Source organism: Rutidosis leptorrhynchoides, chromosome 5 (genome assembly GCF_046630445.1).
Source record: "Rutidosis leptorrhynchoides isolate AG116_Rl617_1_P2 chromosome 5, CSIRO_AGI_Rlap_v1, whole genome shotgun sequence".
NCBI classification, from domain to species: domain Eukaryota; kingdom Viridiplantae; phylum Streptophyta; class Magnoliopsida; order Asterales; family Asteraceae; genus Rutidosis; species Rutidosis leptorrhynchoides.
The window spans coordinates 234,736,605-234,755,149 of record NC_092337.1 but is presented as its reverse complement, the minus strand read 5'-3'; the positions used below and the strand labels follow the sequence as shown (position 1 = coordinate 234,755,149).

Below are 18,545 nucleotides of genomic sequence, written 5' to 3'. Positions count from 1 at the left end.
ATTTCTAACTCATTTTTACACATTCATTTTCCAAATTTTACTTCCAATTTTCACACACACTTGCAAGAACTCTCTCAACTTTTATTTTACTACTTCTTTCCAGCAACTTTACATTTTAAACTTGAGGTAAAAACTCTACTTCAACTCTTTTTCAATTCATATATTTAAAGCTATATATATATAAGAGTTTATAAACTAGAACATAGTTTGAATGATTTCAAACTTGTTCGCAAACTAAATAGATCCTTCTAACTTAACTTTTAAAATACTTCAAGACCTGTAACATATCTTAATTATATGCTAACTTAACAAGGTATAACTTGGTTTTTCAAAGAACACCTTAAAAACTGAATTTACGACGTCGGTGTGCAACCGGGGGCTGTTTTGGGTTGGATAATTAAAAACCATCTTAAACTTTGAATTGGAGGTTTATTTTCTGGAAAAATGATTTTTACTATGAATATGATAACACATAAAAATTTCATGATTTAACTCAAAGTATAAGTATTTTTAGAAAAATAATCATTTGAGGTTGTTTACATGATGGAAAATGATTAACTTCATAAGTTTCACTAAAGTTTGACCTATTCCGTGTGATTTTGAATACAAACTAAGGTATTTACAGTTCATAGTCTTAAAGAAGGACTCGATCCAAGGAGATGGCAAGTTGAATCAACGAAAACGGAGTTGTAACGAAGAAATTATGACCGAAACAAAATCGGATATCCAAGACTAGTTTAGCCACGAAAATAATTGGGAAAAAAATTAAATAAATCACATCTTTTTAAGTTAACATGATATTTTATATATATGTACTTATAATTCAATTTTATATGGCTCAGGATCACCCGTAAACAACACGAGAAGATTAATCATAAGATCCCATGATTGTACGCAACACGTCATTTGACAACACCGGTACCATGGGTCAAGATTAATCTCGACCAATACATATACGATGGGATTTTATTTATTTCGTTGGGGGTTTTATTTATTTCATTGCGGGTATATTAAACATCTAAAAATGAACCATTAAAATTGAATTACTAACAACGAACTGCTAACTACGGACTAAGGAATTATTCAAAGTATTAAAAGTATAACAAGTATATATATGTGACGTTTGTTTAAAAAGAAAAGGTATTGATATATTATATATGGATAGGTTCGTGATATCAATCGGAGACCAAGTCGAAATTACATATCTTCAAGACGAAAGTGAGTATATAGTCCCACTTTTAAACTCTAAATATTTCGGGATGAGAATACATGTATTTTATGTTTTACGTTATGGACACAAGTAACTGAAAAATATATTCTACGTTGAGTTGTACCACTGGCATACTTCCCTGTAGCTTGGTAACTAATATTTACAGCGGTATTGTAAACGCGAATCCTGTTGATAGATCTATCGGGCCTGACAACCCCAACCGGACTGGACGACCAGTATTCAACGGTTGCACAGTACTTCGTTTCGTGACTACACTTGGTACGGTGTAGTAAGATTTCATAATAAAGGGAATATGCGACGTGATTAAATGTTAAGTATGGTTACCAAGTGCTCAACCACTTAGAATATTTTTATTAAACTGTTTATATACGAAATCTTGTGGTCTATATATATATATTGCTGCCGGCATTAAACCTATATCTCACCAACTTTATGTTGACCTTTTAAAACATGTCTATTCTCAGGTGATTACTAAAGCTTCCGCTGCATTATGTTGAATTTGAGCAGGATCTTGCGTACGCATATTTGTGTCAAAAATAAAACTGCATACCCAAGGATTTGTGTTGTAAAATATGCTCGAAATCGTGTTGTTATCATTATACGTAAAGTTTGTAAGTCGAAGATTATCGCTAAACGATAATCATCTTTTTATTGTCTAAAGCTTGTAACAAAAATAATGGTTATGGTTTGTAATGTATAATATATGCAGTTTCTCTTTTAAAAATGTCGCATATAGAGGTCAATACCTCGCAATGAAATCATACGTTATCTAACACGTTCTGATGGTTAAGGACGGGTTATGACATGTGGTATCAGAGCGGTGGTCTTAGCGAACCAGGTTTGCATTAGTGTGTCTAACCGATAAGTCGTTAGGATACATTAGTAAGTCTGGACTTTGACCGGGTCTGATTTAAAAACCATTGCTTATCATTGTTGGTTAAAATTTATATGTAAATATTATGTAGTACTAATGGGTTAGTTGTTGTATGATAGATGTCGGGCTCAAAACTTGTTATCACATTCAGCGACTCCGAACCAGAATCTTCAGATGGTGTTCCAGTCATTAACCTATCCGATGACGAAAATGATATCTTTGGGGAAGACTCACAAATTTCGGATGAACCAACTATAGAGAACCCGGAAAGTGAACCCGAGGAGGAAAGTGAACCCGAGGAGGAAAGTGAACCCGAGGAGGAAAGTGAACCCGAGGAAGAAATACAGGAAATTACAAAAGACGAGTTCGAACTAGGAAAGAAACGAAAGGCTAATGAATTAGAAAATTCAAATCCTGAGTTTAATAAGGATGATGTGGCACCAACTCCACTAGACACTACCACCCCTATTCCCGCTATTCCTATTCGTTCTGTCCCGGCATCCAGTTCTTCAGCCCCACAGCCAAAATATAGGCAGACAGCTAGGATAAGCGTTAGGCCATTCCTTGAACCTAAACGTCCTAGAAAATAGACCAAACGATGCGCTGCCGTATTAAACCATGGGATCATATAATGTTTTGTATAATATTATTAGTGTGGTTTGCTTAATGTTCGATATAAGATAAGCATATGTAAAATAGTGAAGTGTGAAATGCAATAATTTTCCATGGTTAAGTATTATTTAGATGGTAGTAATTGATTCTGTACTAAGCTATTAAGTATGGACATTAACGGGTAGGTACTACCCTAGATATAATTATAAAACGCTAATAAGAAGAAAAGGCTTTTATAATAATACCTGGTTCATATTATTAATAAGCTATAATGTACTGTAAATATACACTACATCTATAATATTCCATGTGAATAATTATTTTCTTTTCATTCTTATAGAAGAATATGGCGCGATTGAACCGAATGACGGAACAAGAAATCCAGGAACTCATCAATCAACGAGTGAACGACAGAATGTTATGGGTCGAGGCTGCAAGAGGTGCTGCAGTTAACCCAAATCCTCGTGTGGGGTGCACTTACAAAACTTTTCAAGCTTGCAAGCCCTCATCATTCAGTGGAACAGAAGGACCAATCGGTTTAACCCGGTGGATAGAAAAGATGGAGACTGTGTTTAAAATCAGTGATTGTGTTGAAAAGGACATGACCAAGTATGCATCGTGCACTTTACAAGATAGTGCACTCACGTGGTGGAAAAATTATGTGAAGGCTGTAGGAGGAGATGTAGCTTATGATACTCCGTGGGAAGAATTCAAAACAATGTTAATCTACGAATATTGTCCAAGGAACGAGGTTAGGAAGTTGGAAGATGAGTTACGAAGTCTGAAGGTTATTGGTACTGAAATCACCAACTACAATCAGCGATTCATGGAATTAGTTTTGCTATGTCCTGAATTGGTTCCAACCGAAGAACGGAAGATTGAAATGTACAAAGATGGTTTGCCCAAAAAGGTCAAGGCAAACGTTACAGCATCGAAACCTAAGACAATTCATGAAGCTATAACCATGGCAAACGAGCTAATGGATCAGGTCATCATGGATAAGAAAGCATCCAATACTGATGTGAAGGTATCAGGTAACAAAAGAAAGTGGAATGGAAATTATGATCGAGGTAACCAACAACAATCTTTTAAGAAACAAGAAACCATACAAGGTGCAGGTGGTGGTTCAAGCTTTGGTTACAAAGGACAAAATCCTTTATGCAACCGATGCCACAAACATCACTCTGGCTACTGTAATGTGGTATGCAACAAATGTAATCGAAAGGGTCATCTTGCTGAAGATTGTAGGGCTCTCGTTACAAATACAAATGGTACCAAGACTCCTGCCACCAATGCAAATAGAACTGCTTTGGCTACCATTACTTGTTATGGGTGTGGAAAACAAGGTCACTATAAGAGCCAGTGTCCGAATCCAGAGAAGAATAATGGATCTGCACGTGGAAGAGCATTTGTTATTAATGCTAGAGAGGCGTGTGAAGACCCGGAGCTTGTTACGGGTACGTTTACCATTAATAACTTATCCGCATCTATTATATTTGATACTGGTGCCGATAGAAGTTACGTGAGTAGAGGCTTTTACGCTAAATTGAATTGTTCATCATTACCTCTAGATGCTAAGTACATGATTGAGTTAGCTAATGGTAAACTAATTAAAGCCGATAAAATTTGCCGTGATTGTAAAATAAATTTAGCCGGAGAAACATTTAAAATTGACTTAATACCCGTAGAATTAGGAAGTTTTGATGTAATAGTCGGCATGGACTGGATGTCCAAAGTAGGAGCTGAAGTTGTGTGTGCCAAGAAGGCAATTCGCATTCCTTGTAAGGATAGAATGCCAGTAATGATTTATGGAGAGAAGGGTAACTCAAAGCTAAAACTCATTAGTTATTTGAAAGCTCAAAAGTGCTTGAAGAAAGGGTGCTATGCTATCTTAGCACATGTTAATAAAGTCGAAACAAAGGAAAAAGTGAAGAGCATCAATGACGTGCCTGTGGCAAGAGATTTTCCTGAAGTCTTTCCGGAAAAGTTGCCGGGATTACCTCCATTTAGATCTGTAGAATTTCAAATAGATTTAGTACCAGGAGCTGCACCAGTGGCTCGTGCTCCATATAGACTTGCACCGTCCGAGTTAAAAGAACTTCAGAGTCAGTTAAAAGAATTACTGGATCATGGATTCATACGACCAAGTACTTCACCGTGGGGAGCTCCGATTCTATTTGTTAAAAAGAAAGATGGATCTTTTAGGATGTGTATAGATTATCGTGAATTAAATAAGTTAACTATCAAAAATCGGTATCCACTACCGAGAATTGACGACTTATTTGATCAACTCCAAGGATCATGTGTTTATTCGAAAATCGACCTAAGATCGGGTTATCATCAATTACGTGTCAAAGAAGAAGATATACCGAAAACTGCTTTTCGGACACGTTATGGTCATTACGAATTTTTGGTCATGCCGTTTGGGTTGACAAATGCGCCAGCTGTATTCATGGACCTCATGAATCGAGTTTGTAGTCCATATTTAGATAAGTTTGTTATCGTTTTCATTGATGATATTCTTATCTATTCCAAGAGTGAGCAAGAGCATGAGCAGCATTTAAGGTTGATATTAGAGTTGTTGAGAAAAGAACAGCTATACGCTAAATTTTCTAAGTGTGCTTTCTGGTTGAAAGAAGTACAATTTCTTGGCCACGTTGTTAGTAGCAAAGGAATTCAGGTTGATCCAGCAAAAACTGAAGCCATTGAAAAATGGGAGACTCCTAAAACACCAATGCAGATACGCCAATTTTTGGGTTTAGCCGGTTATTATAGAAGGTTTATTCAAGATTTTTCCCGAATAGCTAAGCCGTTGACAGCATTAACGCAAAAAAGGGAAGAAATACGAATGGACCTCGGAGCAGGAGAACGCATTTCAATTACTAAAGAAGAAGTTAACTACGGCGCCTATTTTATCGTTACCTGAAGGGAACGATGATTTTGAAATATATTGTGACGCTTCGCGACAAGGTTTTGGTTGTGTTCTTATGCAACGAAAGAAAGTTATTGCATACGCATCTCGACAATTGAAGATTCACGAGCGGAATTATACGACGCATGATCTAGAACTGGGAGAAGTCGTGTTTGCATTAAAGATATGGAGACACTACTTATATGGGGTTAGATGCACTGTGTTTACTGATCATAAAAGTCTTCAACATATTTTTGATCAGAAACAGCTGAACATGAGGCAACGTAGGTGGGTCGAGTTAATAAACGACTATGATTGTGAAATTCGTTATCATCCCGGGAAAGCGAATGTGGTGGCTGACGCACTAAGCAGAAAGGAACGAGAACCAATTCGAGTACGAGCGATGAACATAAAAATTCGCATTAATCTCAACTCACAAATCAAAGAAGTTCAACGAGAAGCACTTACTAAAGAAAATATAGGAAATGAAATAATGAAGAAGTATGAGAAGCAACTCGTTATGCGGGAAGATGGAATTCGATATTTTGCAAATCGTATTTGGGTACCGAAGTTGGGTGGATTAAGGAAGTTGATATTGAACGAGGCACATAAGACAAGATATTCGATACATCCTGGAGTTGGAAAGATGTACCAAGATCTTAAGACGCATTATTGGTGGCCTAATTTGAAGACAGACGTTGCAACATATGTTGGGGAATGTTTAACTTGTTCCAAAGTCAAAGCAGAACACCAGAAGCCGTCAGGGTTACTTCAACAACCAGAAATTCCAGAATGGAAATGGGACGGTATTACCATGGATTTCATCACGAAGTTACCAAAGACTGCCTGGGGATACGACACCATTTGGGTAATTGTTGATCGTCTTACCAAATCTGCACATTTCTTGCCTATAAAGGAAACGGATAGAATGGAGAAACTATTACGATTGTATATAAAGGAAATTGTTTCAAGGCATGGAATACCTATTTCCATTATATCCGATCGTGATAGTAGATTTACCTCAAAGTTCTGGCAATCACTGCAGGAGGCACTAGGAACTCGTTTAGATATGAGTACCGCATATCATCCGCAAACCGACGGGCAGAGTGAAAGAACGATTCAGACTCTTGAAGACATGCTCAGGGCATGTGTGATCGATTTTGGAAACGGATGGGATAAGTATCTACCGTTAGCAGAATTTTCGTATAATAATAGTTATCATGCAAGCATTAAAGCTGCACCATTCGAAGCATTGTATGGAAGGAAGTGTAGATCTCCTATCTGTTGGAATGAAGTAGGAGATCGACAATTAACTGGTCCCGAGATCATACACGAAACGACTGAGAAGATAGTACAAATCAAGGAGAGATTGAAAACAGCCCGAAGTCGCCAAAAGAGCTACGCCGATGTCCGAAGGAAACCATTAGAGTTTCAAATTGGGGACATGGTTATGCTAAAGGTGTCACCTTGGAAAGGTGTAATACGTTTCGGTAAAAGAGGTAAACTGAACCCAAGATATGTAGGCCCGTTCAAGATCATCGAACGCATTGGACCGGTAGCTTATCGACTCGAGTTACTGCAACAACTCGCCGGAGTACACAATACCTTTCACGTCTCAAACCTTAAGAAGTGTCTTGCAAAGGAAGACCTCACCATTCCTCTTGAAGAAATCCATGTCGATGAGAAACTACAATTCATCGAAGAACCAATCGAAATCCTGGATCGTGAAGTTAAACAGCTCAAGCAGAGCAACATACCAATCGTTAAGGTTTGTTGGAATGCTCGAAGAGGTCCTGAGTTTACTTGGGAACGAGAGGATCAGATGAAACAAAAGTATCCACACTTGTTTCTCGATGACGCAAAATAGGTACAATTTTAAAATTTCGGGACGAAATTTATTTAACGGGTAGGTACTGTAACGACCCGCACTTTTCCGATCGTTCTATACTTATGAGATTAATATTTACATAAATTAAACCTTACCAACATGATAAGCAATCCAAATTGTTGAGACTTATGTTTTTGAAAAGAGTTTTACACAACGTTTGACCGTCTAGTTTGACCGATGATATCACGAACTATACAATATATGATAATTATACATACATATTTAACATGATCTAAGGATGTTTTAATATCTCATTTTGTATTAATAACAAAAGTCATAAGTATATTTTGAAACTACTAACTTAAGTTTTCAAAACAATAACCTACGTAACGTTATTTGACATAAATACTGATGATTTATAATGTTTATACATATATCGTATAAGTAATGTATTTAATCATTTTTAAAGGGCTTTTATACATAAAACAATATAAGTATATTTACAAAAGATAGTTATATTTGAATTCTCGTTCCGTTTCTTCAATAATCCTATACGTATATCTAGGGTACTATACACAGCTTCTAGAAGTATTTACTATTGGTATATACCAATAGAAATCTTCAATTATTGGAATAATATGTCATTCATGACATAATAAATTTTAACTTATCTTAGATATTTTCACTAAAAACCAAATTTTCAAGCCTATAAATAAGCACCATTTCTAACTCATTTTTACACATTCATTTTCCAAATTTTACTTCCAATTTTCACACACACTTGCAAGAACTCTCTCAACTTTTATTTTACTACTTCTTTCCAGCAACTTTACATTTTAAACTTGAGGTAAAAACTCTACTTCAACTCTTTTTCAATTCATATATTTAAAGCTATATATATATAAGAGTTTATAAACTAGAACATAGTTTGAATGATTTCAAACTTGTTCGCAAACTAAATAGATCCTTCTAACTTAACTTTTAAAATACTTCAAGACCTGTAACATATCTTAATTATATGCTAACTTAACAAGGTATAACTTGGTTTTTCAAAGAACACCTTAAAAACTGAATTTACGACGTCGGTGTGCAACCGGGGGCTGTTTTGGGTTGGATAATTAAAAACCATCTTAAACTTTGAATTGGAGGTTTATTTTCTGGAAAAATGATTTTTACTATGAATATGATAACACATAAAAATTTCATGATTTAACTCAAAGTATAAGTATTTTTAGAAAAATAATCATTTGAGGTTGTTTACATGATGGAAAATGATTAACTTCATAAGTTTCACTAAAGTTTGACCTATTCCGTGTGATTTTGAATACAAACTAAGGTATTTACAGTTCATAGTCTTAAAGAGGGACTCGATCCAAGGAGATGGCAAGTTGAATCAACGAAAACGGAGTTGTAACGAAGAAATTATGACCGAAACAAAATCGGATATCCAAGACTAGTTTAGCCACGAAAATAATTGGGAAAAAAATTAAATAAATCACATCTTTTTAAGTTAACATGATATTTTATATATATGTACTTATAATTCAATTTTATATGGTTCAGGATCACCCGTAAACAACACGAGAAGATTAATCATAAGATCCCATGATTGTACGCAACACGTCATTTGACAACACCGGTACCATGGGTCAAGATTAATCTCGACCAATACATATACGATGGGATTTTATTTATTTCGTTGGGGGTTTTATTTATTTCATTGCGGGTATATTAAACATCTAAAAATGAACCATTAAAATTGAATTACTAACAACGAACTGCTAACTACGGACTAAGGAATTATTCAAAGTATTAAAAGTATAACAAGTATATATATGTGACGTTTGTTTAAAAAGAAAAGGTATTGATATATTATATATGGATAGGTTCGTGATATCAATCGGAGACCAAGTCGAAATTACATATCTTCAAGACGAAAGTGAGTATATAGTCCCACTTTTAAACTCTAAATATTTCGGGATGAGAATACATGTATTTTATGTTTTACGTTATGGACACAAGTAACTGAAAAATATATTCTACGTTGAGTTGTACCACTGGCATACTTCCCTGTAGCTTGGTAACTAATATTTACAGCGGTATTGTAAACGCGAATCCTGTTGATAGATCTATCGGGCCTGACAACCCCAACCGGACTGGACGACCAGTATTCAACGGTTGCACAGTACTTCGTTTCGTGACTACACTTGGTACGGTGTAGTAAGATTTCATAATAAAGGGAATATGCGACGTGATTAAATGTTAAGTATGGTTACCAAGTGCTCAACCACTTAGAATATTTTTATTAAACTGTTTATATACGAAATCTTGTGGTCTATATATATATATTGCTGCCGGCATTAAACCTATATCTCACCAACTTTATGTTGACCTTTTAAAACATGTCTATTCTCAGGTGATTACTAAAGCTTCCGCTGCATTATGTTGAATTTGAGCAGGATCTTGCGTACGCATATTTGTGTCAAAAATAAAACTGCATACCCAAGGATTTGTGTTGTAAAATATGCTCGAAATCGTGTTGTTATCATTATATGTAAAGTTTGTAAGTCGAAGATTATCGCTAAACGATAATCATCTTTTTATTGTCTAAAGCTTGTAACAAAAATAATGGTTATGGTTTGTAATGTATAATATATGCAGTTTCTCTTTTAAAAATGTCGCATATAGAGGTCAATACCTCGCAATGAAATCATACGTTATCTAACACGTTCTGATGGTTAAGGACGGGTTATGACAGTATTGCTTTGCCTTTATCACTTGACGAGCCAGCATGAGAAGTTACTGGCTTATATACTAAAGCTGATGAGCTAGAAGAAGTTTTACCTGCTGCCTTGGAGTTGCCAGTATTTCGATTGACTGGCTTGTCTACAGCTACTGGTTGACCAGTAAGTTTGTCATCAGCTGGCTCAGCACAATTGGAACTCGAACACGAAGGGGAATCAGTTGATTTAATTTTTCTTAGATTATTTTCAGTGATTTCCCTTTTAATATGTCTTTCTTTTGGAGTCATGTAGTAGATGCTTGAGGGGTCAGTAGTCTCATCAATTGAGGTACTGGCTTCTCTTGCTCTAACTTCATCCTCCAAAATCTCTTTCATGGCAGGTGGTGGGGACACAGAAGGTCTAACAAACTTATTTATCAAGACATTTTTATCCTTAACTATCTTGGCAAAAGTATTTGGCAAGATAGCTTCAGGATCAGTTTCAAGAATTGGGCCCATGAAAGTAACTTCTGCAATAGCAGCAGCAGCAGCATAGTCACCAACAAAGAAAGCTTCAACTTGGGCAGGCACCTGCTAGTTAACACACTTGGCTGTGCGTTGAGCAGATGTACACCATGAAGCGACAACCTTTTTAAGATTATTCAGCTGGTTCTTGACTTCTGCTGCCTCAACGTGAAGAGACTTTAAAGCAAAGTTTTGTTTTTCAAGTTTAGAAATATCATCTTTCAAGATTTTAATTTCATCATTTTTGCTTTTAAGTTTCTCATTTAAAGATTTGTTGTCAGTTTTCAAAACTTCTTCATGTTTGCTGCCTCTACATAAGTAAACTCTTAGGTAGTCAAACATTTCATCTTTTTCATCATCAGTATAAGTTTGAAAATTATCAACCTTATACATCAATTCAGTTTTCCATTGAGGTGAATCTCTTTTCTGATCAGCTTCCCTCATATCAGCCAAAAACTTACTACCACTATCATCCTCATCAGACTCCTTGACCTCCTTGGCCATTAAACACAGCTTTTTATCAGAAGCATAGCCAGCACCATCATCATCAATATCACTATCAGAGGATGATGACGAGCTAGTTTCATCCCAATCATGATGCTCAACAACTAGAACCTTTTCTGGCTTTTTACCCTTCTTATTAGTCTTAGCACTTTCCTTCATCTGAGCTTTCATAGCTTTGTACTTGTTCTTGTACTTGTTAGCTTTTGAGAAAGAGTTAGCATGTGAAGTTGAAGGTTTTCTGGACATGCATTCAGCAGCAAAATGTCCAACCTTCCCATAATTATAACACTCAGATTTAGGACCCTTGACTGACTTGCTGCTATACCTAGCACTCGGTTTCTTACTCCCTTTGTATGACTTGCTGGTTCTATTACGATTGAACCTTTTGAACTGCCTAGCCAGCAAAGCCATACCTTCAGCAAACCCTTCTACATCACTTTCATCATCACTACTTTCTTCAGACCCAGTACCACTATCCACATCACTCTCAGCTGTCTCTTCTTCTGCCAACAACTTTTGAACCAGTAAAGCCTTTTTAGCAGCAACAATAAGAGCAGTATCATCTGTCTTAGAAGATTTTGAAGTGGTGGGGGCAGACCTAAAGTTTTCTTTCAAGTTAAGTTCAAATTAAGCCTCTGCTTTCTCATGGCTCCAAAGTGAACTGTAGAGAGAAGACATGTTAAAGTTCTTTAAGGTCTGAGTGGTTCTTAAAGGGTCAGTAATAGATTTCCATTTAGTAGGCAGTGAATCAATAAATTTTTTTACTTGTTCAAATTTAGTATAGGTGACATTCAAAGTGATCAGGTCTGCAATCAAGGAGTTAAACCTAATAAAGATTTGCTTAAGGGTTTCATTCTTGTAGGCAAAGAACATTTCATATTCTCTTTTCAAAGCAATCATTCTGTTCTGCCTTACTTCTCCCATACCCTCATAGGTGACATCTAGATAGTCCAACATAAGCTTGGCATTTGATTTTCCCTTAATCAGTTTGAACAATGGGTTAGGCAAAGTTATAGCTAACAGGGTTCTGATTTTAGGGTCAAGTCTAATACGACGTTTATCCTCAGCATCCCATCTAGAAGGAGTGAGAATAACCTCTCTGCCAGGAACATCAGGAGTGTCAGCTGTAACTGGAGAACTACCAATAGTCTCAGTGGGAACAAATGGACCATCTGTGGCAATACCAAGCATGAGTGGGTCAATAGACTCAAGGTGAAGCATGAATCTTGCCTTCCAAGTTTCATACTCATCTTCATCAAATTTGGGTGGTCTATTGGATGAGCCATTTTCAAGGTAAGCTGTATTTGAATATGCAGCCATGAGAGAATTCAGATCCAAGATATTAATTATCAAGACTGAAGCTCTGCTACCAGTTGTTGGTCCCTTGATAACAACAGGAGTATTGTAGGGGGGGGGGGTTGAATACAATTTCTTTTAAATAACTTAACAGTTAAACACGATTAGTATTCAAGCATGTAAATTAAATAGAGTCACATGTAATTTTTAACGGTTATTCTTTATTGATTGAATCATAAAGAATCACAACTATCCTTGGCGGAATGATAGTTGGTTGATACAGATTACCTAAAAGATAGCTAAGAGGTAAACTAAAAGCTATTACACGTTTTTGACTCTAAATAGATAAACCCACACCACTAGTTGTTACAATAGTGGATTCAACAATTTATAGTAGTCCTATTGACCGTGTAATGGTTCTATTGTCCACTGGTACATAGGATGTCTGTACTTGTGGTGACAACTGCATCAGAGAGCATGCTCTCCTCTTTCCTCTTTGGTAGCTATTTGTAGGAACACCCCAATTCGGTTTGGCACTACTATTTGATTAAACAAATAGAATGTTGTATTCCCTAGGTGTTGACAAAGTATAACCCATGTCTGTACATGCGTTAAACTTCTGCATTCCCACGTGGTCTTGTAAGGTCACTTGTCGGCCGCCGACGCGTGTCCTTTTCTGTTCAACTTTGTCTTTGACTTCTGTTGAATAGTACAATTGATGTAGACCACTCGGGAAACTACTATGCTTATAATGGAGCATAGCTGTCTTGTCTAGTAAGCTGCATTCCAGCTGTGATGGTTCTTCATTGCTGAGACACTTGATATTCTTGAACTGCTGAGTACACATCCTGTGCTGATTGAAGAACACTGTCTACCTTGTACTGGTAGACTGAGTAGCAAACTACACTCGACACAGCAATATCTGTTGTCTATACATAAACAAACTTGTGCTGGCTGCACATAACATTTTAGTGCAAATAAATTACAGTTTTGTCATAATTAAATCCTTAACTATTTTGGGGACTCAACAGGTTTGATTTCATCCCTCTCACCCCTACTTCTTGGTCTGTTTATTTTATAAAAAGAATTAAAAGGTGAAGGTGCACCTTTTTCAGTGACAACACCACCGAAAGCTACATCGGTAGTTGTGGCGGTGGTAGGTTCTTCAGCCGTTGTTGCCTTGTTTTTGCTCGGATTTGTCCACCACTCTAGATACCCTTTTAATTCAAAGCATTTTTCTTTTGTATGTTTCTATCTACCACAATCAGTGCACCCAAGTTTTGATTTATCGATTCTTGGTGAGTAACTGTCTCGATTTATCTGGGTTACATGATGTGAGGTTCCTTTACTGTCACTTGCTAATTCTGTAGCAACTCCATGGCTGGCTGAAGGTTCACTCGATGATAACCCTAATTTGTGATCTAATTCTTTAAAAAACTGAATACTATTTTGTATGAAATTAGCCAATTGACTAGTTAAGTCATTAATTTGGCTCATTTGGGTTAATTTGGTTGAGAATAGTAATTAGCTGCCGTCCAACCTTGACATGGCAGCTTGGTTTGAGATTTCATCATTTTGCGGGTTCTGAGAACTTTCTGTTGAGCTTGAAAAAATTAGGTTGCCGTCACTAGACATGGCAGCCCTTTGATTTGGTAAATGATTGATGCTTTAACAGGATGTAATGATCAATGGATCTACACCTTAAAGCTCTGATACCATGTTTCAAATTAAAGAGAATGATAAGTAATATGATCTTGTATTGAATTGGAATAGATTTCATACAATTGTATTATGTTACATGAAAAATTACAAAGTGTGCTTATATGCACAATATTTCTAACAGCTAATTCTATAAATAGTTAGGCTCCATATTTGATTTTGGAACCATCTTTATGAAAAAGGAAATGTGCAGACTCCTTGTACAGGTCAGACCCGTTATCTTTGGCTGCTACTTTGACCTTTTGTGTCTTTATCCAAAATGGGAAGTGATGAGTGTATAATCTGATCCCAATTAAGTCAAATAACCAAATTTGGTTATTTGACTTTGTCTTGATGCTTGTATTCTAACACATAAGTCATAATCACTAACAAAACTTTTATACATACATAAACATTGAATCGAATATACTTAAAAAGTGTTAAACGGTAGAGAGTGTTAAACGGTAGAGAGTATTATTATTTGATAATCACCAATGTAAGTACACAAAGCAATATAAAGCCTATAACCCTACAATTGATAAGTGGGCTGAGCCCAATACAAAAGGGACATGGGCTAACAAGGGTCCATATAAATATCTAGTCTAACATCCCCCCGCAGTTGGAGCGGGAGTGCTGCGGACACTCAAACTGGATCAGAAGTCATCAAACAATGCATACGGGAGACCTTTAGTGAAGATGTCCGCAAACTGATATCTCGAAGGCACATGTAGAACACAGACCTGTCCCTGAGCAACCAAATCTCTAACGAAGTGAATGTCAATCTCGATGTGTTTGGTTCGCTGATGTTGAACTGGATTGGATGAGAGATAGACGGAGCTGACGTTGTCGCAGTAGATGAGTGTAGCTGAAGTAAGAGGACAATGCAGCTCACGAAGAAGGTTACGTATCCAGCATGTCTCAGCAACGGTGTTGGTCACACCACGGTACTCGGCCTCAGCACTAGATCGAGAAGGTGTGAGTTGTCGTTTAGACGACCATGATAGCAAGTTGTTTCCAAGGAACACACAATAACCAGATGTAGAGCGTCTGGTGGTGGGGCAGCCAACCCAATCAGCGTCAGAGTAGGCAACCAAAGTGGTGGGTGATGATGCGTACAACTGTAAACCAAGATCTGTAGTACCCTGAATATATCGTAAGATCCGCTTGAGAGTGTGAAGGTGTTGCTCTCGTGGATCGTGCATGAAGAGACAATTCTGTTGAACATCATAAGTGATGTCAGGCAGAGTGAAGGTCAGATACTGTAATGCACCTACAAGGCTGCGGTATAAAGTCGGGTCCTTCACGGGATGACCGTGAGTAGTGAGTTTAGCCCCTGGTTCGATCGGGGTCCTACATGGGTGACATGTGGCCATATCAGTACGCTCAAGAATCTCTGTGGCGTACTGTTTCTGAGACAGAAATAATCCAGCGGTGGTGCGAGTGGCGGAGATACCCAAAAAATAGTTCAGTGGCCCTAAATCAGTCATGTCAAATTCTCTGTGCAGAGAGGCGATAATCTGCTGAAGCAAACTTGTGGAAGATGTAGTCAAGATAATGTCATCAACATAGAGGAACAAGTAAGCGGTGTTGGAGCCATGGCGATAGATAAATAAAGATGTGTCACAATGGCTATGATGAAATCTAATCCACTGAGCATACCCTGCAAATCGCTGAAACCAAGCTCGAGGTGCTTGTTTGAGGCCATACAAAGATTTCTGCAAAAGACATACATGATCAGGGTATCTAGGATCTCGAAAACCTGGAGGCTGGTGCATATAGACAGTCTCAAATAACTGGCCATGAAGAAAGGCGTTCTTGACATCCAGCTGATGAAAATGCCATTGTCGAGAAACTGCCAGGCTGAGAACAGTCCGTATCGTAGCGGTTTAACAACCGGACTAAAAGTCTCATCACAATCAATGCCAACCTGCTGGCTGCGACCGTTAGCTACGAGTCGAGCCTTATACCTGCTCAAATTACCATCTGCATTAAACTTGTGCTTGAAGAGCCACATGGAGCGAACTACGTTCGTGTCCGAAGGGCGAGGCACAAGTGTCCAAGTACTATTTTTAATTAAAGCATTAAATTCGTCAGTCATAGCTTGTTTCCAATTAGGGTCACTAAGTGCGTCTGAGTAAGTGCGAGGAATGGAAGAGATGACAGAGGTATGAAGATTAAGTCGTTGAATGGGCTTAGTGGTACCAACGCGAGTGCGGGTGATCATAGGTTGAGTAGACTGAGATGTGGTAGTGGTGGTAGCCTCAGTGGGAGGAGGCTGTGTCTCCGAAAGTGTAGTAGGGGGCATGGGTTTAATGGCGGTAGCCTCAACAGGAGGAGGCTGAGTCTCCGAAGTAGCGGTAGTAGCCTCAGAAGGAGGAGACTGTGTCTCTGGAAGCGAGTGAGAAGGAGTAGTGACAACGGGTTCAGAGAAGTGAAGAGTATGAGAAAAAATATTAGGTGGAGGGTCCAAGAAATCATAAGAAAGTGGTTGAGTAGGAGTCATGGAGCCGAAAGGAAATGAGGTTTCATCAAACGTAACATGGCGGGATAGGATGATTTTGTTGGTAGTAAGATCGAGACAGTGGTAGCCTCGGTGGTTCGATGGGTAGCCAAGAAAGATGCAGGGTTAGAGCAAGGTTCAAGTTTATTTGTGGTGTGGAGGTGCGGGTATCAGAGACAACCAAAGACGCGGAGAGTGGAGTAGTTTAGTTTTTGTTTGTAGAGGCGAGTATGTGGTATGTCATGATTTATGACGGAAGAGGGGAGAATATTGAGGAGATAGGCAGCCATATGAAGGGCTTCAACCCAGTAGATAGGCGGAAGATGAGCTTGGAATAAAAGGGTGCGAATGAGGTTGTTAATGTTGGAATTCATCATATAAACAAGTTTCATGAACATATATGTCAAAACCCGATTTCAACATTAATCGGAAGCATATTTATAAACAAATTAATATGAAGTTTAACCTTTTAAACATGAATTCCAAAACCATATCAAGTCTAGAAAATATGCTTACAAAGTAAAAGAGCTAGTAAAGAGGATATACCTACTCCAAGTTAGGAGGTTAAAAGGATGATGAGGATGATGAAGAAGATGATGAATAAGCAAGCTCCTTACTTGAAGCCTCAAGCTTTGTATACCCACAAGCCTTTGCAAATCAACACCCTTGAACTTGGTTAGGATTTAGACACCAAAATGCAAGTAAAAATCAAATGAAAAACACCCTTTCTTCCTCCCAAAATTTCGGCCAAAACTAGATAGATGGAGAGAGTTTTGACTTTTTTTTTAAAAAGCTAGTAATTATGTGTGTATGTGTAAGTGTGCAAGCATGCTAGTTGAAAGAGGGTAAATGCACTTAACCAAGTAAGCATGGGTGGGTTTTCTTGGAGTCCCAAAACCGCCACCCACCTCCCCCTTTTTTTTTTTCTTCTAACTTTTAAGTAAAAGTCTTGCATTATTTACTAGATACTTGCACATCCTTTTAATTTTATAAACCTTTTATAAAATTGTATTTTATAAACCACTTATAAAATAATAACACACACTTAAGTTTAATCATATAAATAATTAAACTTGTATTTATAATTATTCAAATAATTATTTCAAGCATTTTATCTTTAGAAAACCAATTTCTAAAGTTCAAGTGTCGAGTATTAATTTTAAAGATCCAATCGTTAAAATAAATACTAAAAGGTGTTGTTGGCTTGTTATTGGGTATGACCCGACTTGAATCATAACATATTGGCCACATTAATTTATTATGTCTCTCGGGCATATGAAATACCTTCAGTTAATGGTGCGAAGCATTCGTTCAGATTTCCCGTTTTGCTGAGAAGTGTGAGGGCATGAGAATCAGAATTGCATTCCGTTAGATTGTAAGAGATGATGAAACACTTTATTATCAAATTCACCATCGTTGTCGCATTGAAAGCTTTGATTTCTTGTTTAAATTGAGTTTTTACATAGGAACGAAATTGAACAAATGTATTAAGCACATCTGATTTATAACGCAATGGAAATACCCAAACATAATGAGTAAAATGATCGAGAAAAATAATATAATATTTCAAACAACTAATACTAGCAACAGGTGAGGTCCATAAATCAGAATGAATGATATCAAAAGCTGCATTAACATTAGAACTAGAAACAGAAAATGGGAGGTGCACATGTTTGCCAAGCTGACATGCGTGACAAAACAAAGGAGACATAGTTTTATTACACGAAATATCTTTATTAGAAATAAGTTTACGAAGAACATCATGTCCTGGATGACCGAGTTGTTGATGCCATGTGACGGGGCTAGTGAGAAGAGCATGCTGAGAGTGAGGTGTGACGGGGTAC

At 37.2% G+C, this 18,545-nt stretch overlaps 1 protein-coding gene across 2 annotated transcripts; it reads right to left on the bottom strand.

The window, feature by feature from the left end:
* Window positions 1–14,262: 14,262 nt before the first annotated feature.
* On the bottom strand, window positions 14,263–18,295 carry LOC139847596 (uncharacterized mitochondrial protein AtMg00810-like). Of its 2 annotated transcripts, XR_011759587.1 has the most exons (3): window positions 17,986–18,295; window positions 17,248–17,349; window positions 14,263–14,566 (listed from the first exon to the last, which is right to left on the bottom strand). XR_011759587.1 is itself a non-coding variant. In XM_071837300.1 (2 exons), exon 2 carries the CDS (start codon window positions 15,974–15,976, stop codon window positions 14,855–14,857), a length of 1,122 nt encoding a protein of 373 aa, XP_071693401.1. In that variant the 5' UTR covers window positions 15,977–17,349; window positions 17,986–18,295; the 3' UTR covers window positions 14,662–14,854. The 2 variants fall into 2 exon arrangements, 1 of the variants encoding a protein (XP_071693401.1); XM_071837300.1 differs by lacking the exon at window positions 14,263–14,566 and having other exon boundaries at window positions 14,662–17,349.
* Window positions 18,296–18,545: the final 250 nt, after the last annotated feature.

What these genes read in the sequence shown, in the direction of transcription:
- LOC139847596 (XM_071837300.1), bottom strand. Translation starts at nt 15,976, where the DNA reads ATGCACCAGCCTCCAGGTTTTCGAGATCCTAGATACCCTGATCATGTA.